This window comes from Brassica oleracea, chromosome C3 (genome assembly GCF_000695525.1).
Source record: "Brassica oleracea var. oleracea cultivar TO1000 chromosome C3, BOL, whole genome shotgun sequence".
Taxonomy (NCBI): domain Eukaryota; kingdom Viridiplantae; phylum Streptophyta; class Magnoliopsida; order Brassicales; family Brassicaceae; genus Brassica; species Brassica oleracea.
Window position 1 is genome coordinate 14,632,088 of NC_027750.1, and position 2,759 is coordinate 14,634,846.

At 33.8% G+C, this 2,759-nt stretch overlaps 1 protein-coding gene across 1 annotated transcript; it reads right to left on the bottom strand.

The window, feature by feature from the left end:
- Positions 1-347: 347 nt before the first annotated feature.
- On the bottom strand, positions 348-1,726 carry LOC106332944 (basic endochitinase CHB4-like). Its single transcript, XM_013771429.1, has 2 exons — positions 1,211-1,726; positions 348-892 (listed from the first exon to the last, which is right to left on the bottom strand). The coding sequence occupies exons 1-2, from the start codon at positions 1,659-1,661 to the stop codon at positions 498-500; spliced, it is 846 nt and encodes a 281-aa protein (XP_013626883.1). The 5' UTR covers positions 1,662-1,726; the 3' UTR covers positions 348-497.
- Positions 1,727-2,759: the final 1,033 nt, after the last annotated feature.

Sequence of the window (2,759 nt, forward strand, 5' to 3'; positions counted from 1 at the left end):
ACATATAAAAAAAGTATAACTTATAAGGTTTACTCATTTTTGTAATATAAAGTCATTTTAAGAATTTAAAATATAACATATAAGGTTTCCTCATTTTTGTAATTTAAAGTCATTTTAGAAAATTGAAAATATAACATATGAGAAAAAAATCTAACTTTTTGTTATATGGTTAATGTCAATGTTTATTATTTTTTAATAATATAAAATTAAACAAAAATTTAGAAGGATGCAAAAATTGTTATCAAATCTTTATTATTTATAATCATTAATTGTCATATATATGTTAATCATATTAGATAATTCTGTAGTTTTTATTTAAGGAAATAATATATTTTTCTTATATTTTGGGTTAATATATGACAGCGGGTACAACACAACACAACACAACATTACATACCGTAAGACACACAACATAGTATATGACTTCTGATTATTATTCGACACTTTAACCCACACATACTTCAATACTTGAAACCCCACATTGACTAGTAGTGTCTTCAACATTTGAGGTTGGTTCCAGGAGTGACCCCAAGCTTCTTGCAGAAATCCAAGTAATGGTTAACCCTACTCTGCACTGCGGCTGGACGTCCACCGTCACATTCACCGCCATTGATCCTCCTCGTGGTGGCTCCAAATCCTCGGCTCAAAACCGGACGCACATTTTTGTTCCAAAACCACATGGCACATTTGAAAGCCACGGTTGGGCTACGAGCCACCATATCTGGATCCTTCAAGAGAGGAAGTCCAAGAAACTTCCCGGCTGCACCGTAGTTGTAGTTCCATGTGATTTGGATTGGACCACGACCGTAGTAATTCTTGCCCGGTTGACATGGGTACGTTGTGCTCGGTGAGCAGTACCTTCCCCTAGCTATTTCTTCTTTGTAGCAGAAACCTTTACATCACCAAAGACGTAAACTTAATAATAAAATGGATCCAGCTAATTAAAAAATATCTATAAAATAAAATAAAAATATAATCGAATATTTTTGCAATAAAGCTATAAAATCCTTATATTTTATGAGGAAGATTCCGGTCTCTAAAAATTTCTTCAACTCTCGAAATTAAACCCTAATACAAACGGTTTTACATATATTTGCGTTAAACTTTCTATAGCTGACTACATATTATAAGAAAATCACCATGAAAGGTAACTATAGATTAATTACTTTACGATATTTTCTGATGGAAAAATGATAAACGGTGAGCTTACTTCCAGATTCGTGAGAGAACTGAGCCAACATGGCTGCAATCTCACGCTTGGCAACGGTTCCTTTGTAGGCTGCAAACGATTGAGCGGCCACGATGAACGCCTGGCGAGTGTAGAACCCTTTGGCTGGGCAACCACGTCCGACTTTACTCATGATGCCGTTGAAGAACGCTGGGGTAACAACGCTAGCTATGGTACCGCGAGGACCAGCGTTTAGACCGCCGCTACCGCTGGGTGTTGGAGTAGGTTTAGGTTTGGATTTGCAAGGTCCACTCTGACATCCCGTGCCACAGTAAGCGTTTGTGGTACCACAATATCCCCATCTGCTGCAGCACATGTTGCCTTTACAACCGGTTTTACCGCAGTTCTGAGAAAATGCGGTTTCTGTCATGATGGTTAAAGTGAAGAGGAAAATCATGAGAACGTTTTTGAGTAGAACATTGTGTGTTGCCATCTTTTGATATAATTTTGGATCGAATGTTTCTGAGAGTGATTTGTATGAAGAAATGAGAGGGTCTGGAGACGTATTTATAGTGTAAATATGGCAATATTGAATATGTTTGGTCAAGGTTAAATATGTTTTATAAACAAGTCATGACCCATTCCTTTTCTTATAGTTGTGATTAAGGATAAATACTATGATCATTTGAATATGGACTTGGTCTTAACGTTTAGCCGAGTTTTAATAAAATCGTTCTCAAGATAATCTTTTCTAATCAAACAAAGTCCGGGATCGGGTCGGTTCACATACACCAACAACCTATTTGAACGATTAAAATCTAATAACCTTAAAAATACATTCTATATCTTGATGTCTAACCAAGAACAAAGAACATATTATATATGTGCATTCGTATATACAGCTAAACTGATTAGCTCGATAGCCTCGATCCATTATAGTTCGATATTCGTTGAACTAAATCTAAAGTCTGGCTTTATTATTTTATCAAATAATTCAGATGAAAAGAACTAGAAATTTTACATCGTACGTCACTAACATTTAAAATAAATAAATATAAATATATATATATATATATTTGGTTGCATAATTAACAGTGGTTGCTTAAGTAACGGTGTTATTAGCACATAATGTATGGGTGTAATATGTTCTTGAAGGTTCTACGATCGCGTAAGACCTGTATACGGACATTTTTTTTTTCTGGTAGAGAGATTAAGAACTTAAAACTCTACAAATAAGGGAGGCAAAACCAAAACTAAGAGCAATAATGGAGGATTTTTAAAATATTAAGCATAGATCCATGTCGTGTAATAGCTTTGAAAAATTATATTAATCAAATTTAATACATACTAGAGATTCATCCGCACGGTCGTGCGGATGTTAATTTTTATGGTTTTATAAATTTTTATTCGTTATTTTATAATTAGTGTTATATATTTAAAATGTGTCATCGTATAACTAATTGTATTCAAAAGATTTTGACTGAATCAGGTAATAAGAATATTTTTGGTACAAATATACGAACGCCTTTTAGATACATTGGTTATTTAGATATTTTTATGTTTCTACACATCATAATCAAAATCATTCAGA

Coding starts and splice junctions, on each gene's coding strand:
- LOC106332944 (XM_013771429.1), bottom strand. CDS start 1,661: ATGGCAACACACAATGTTCTACTCAAAAACGTTCTCATGATTTTCCTC. Junction 893..1,210: donor GTTCTCTCACGAATCTGGAA/GTAAGCTCACCG, acceptor GGTGATGTAAAG/GTTTCTGCTACAAAGAAGAA.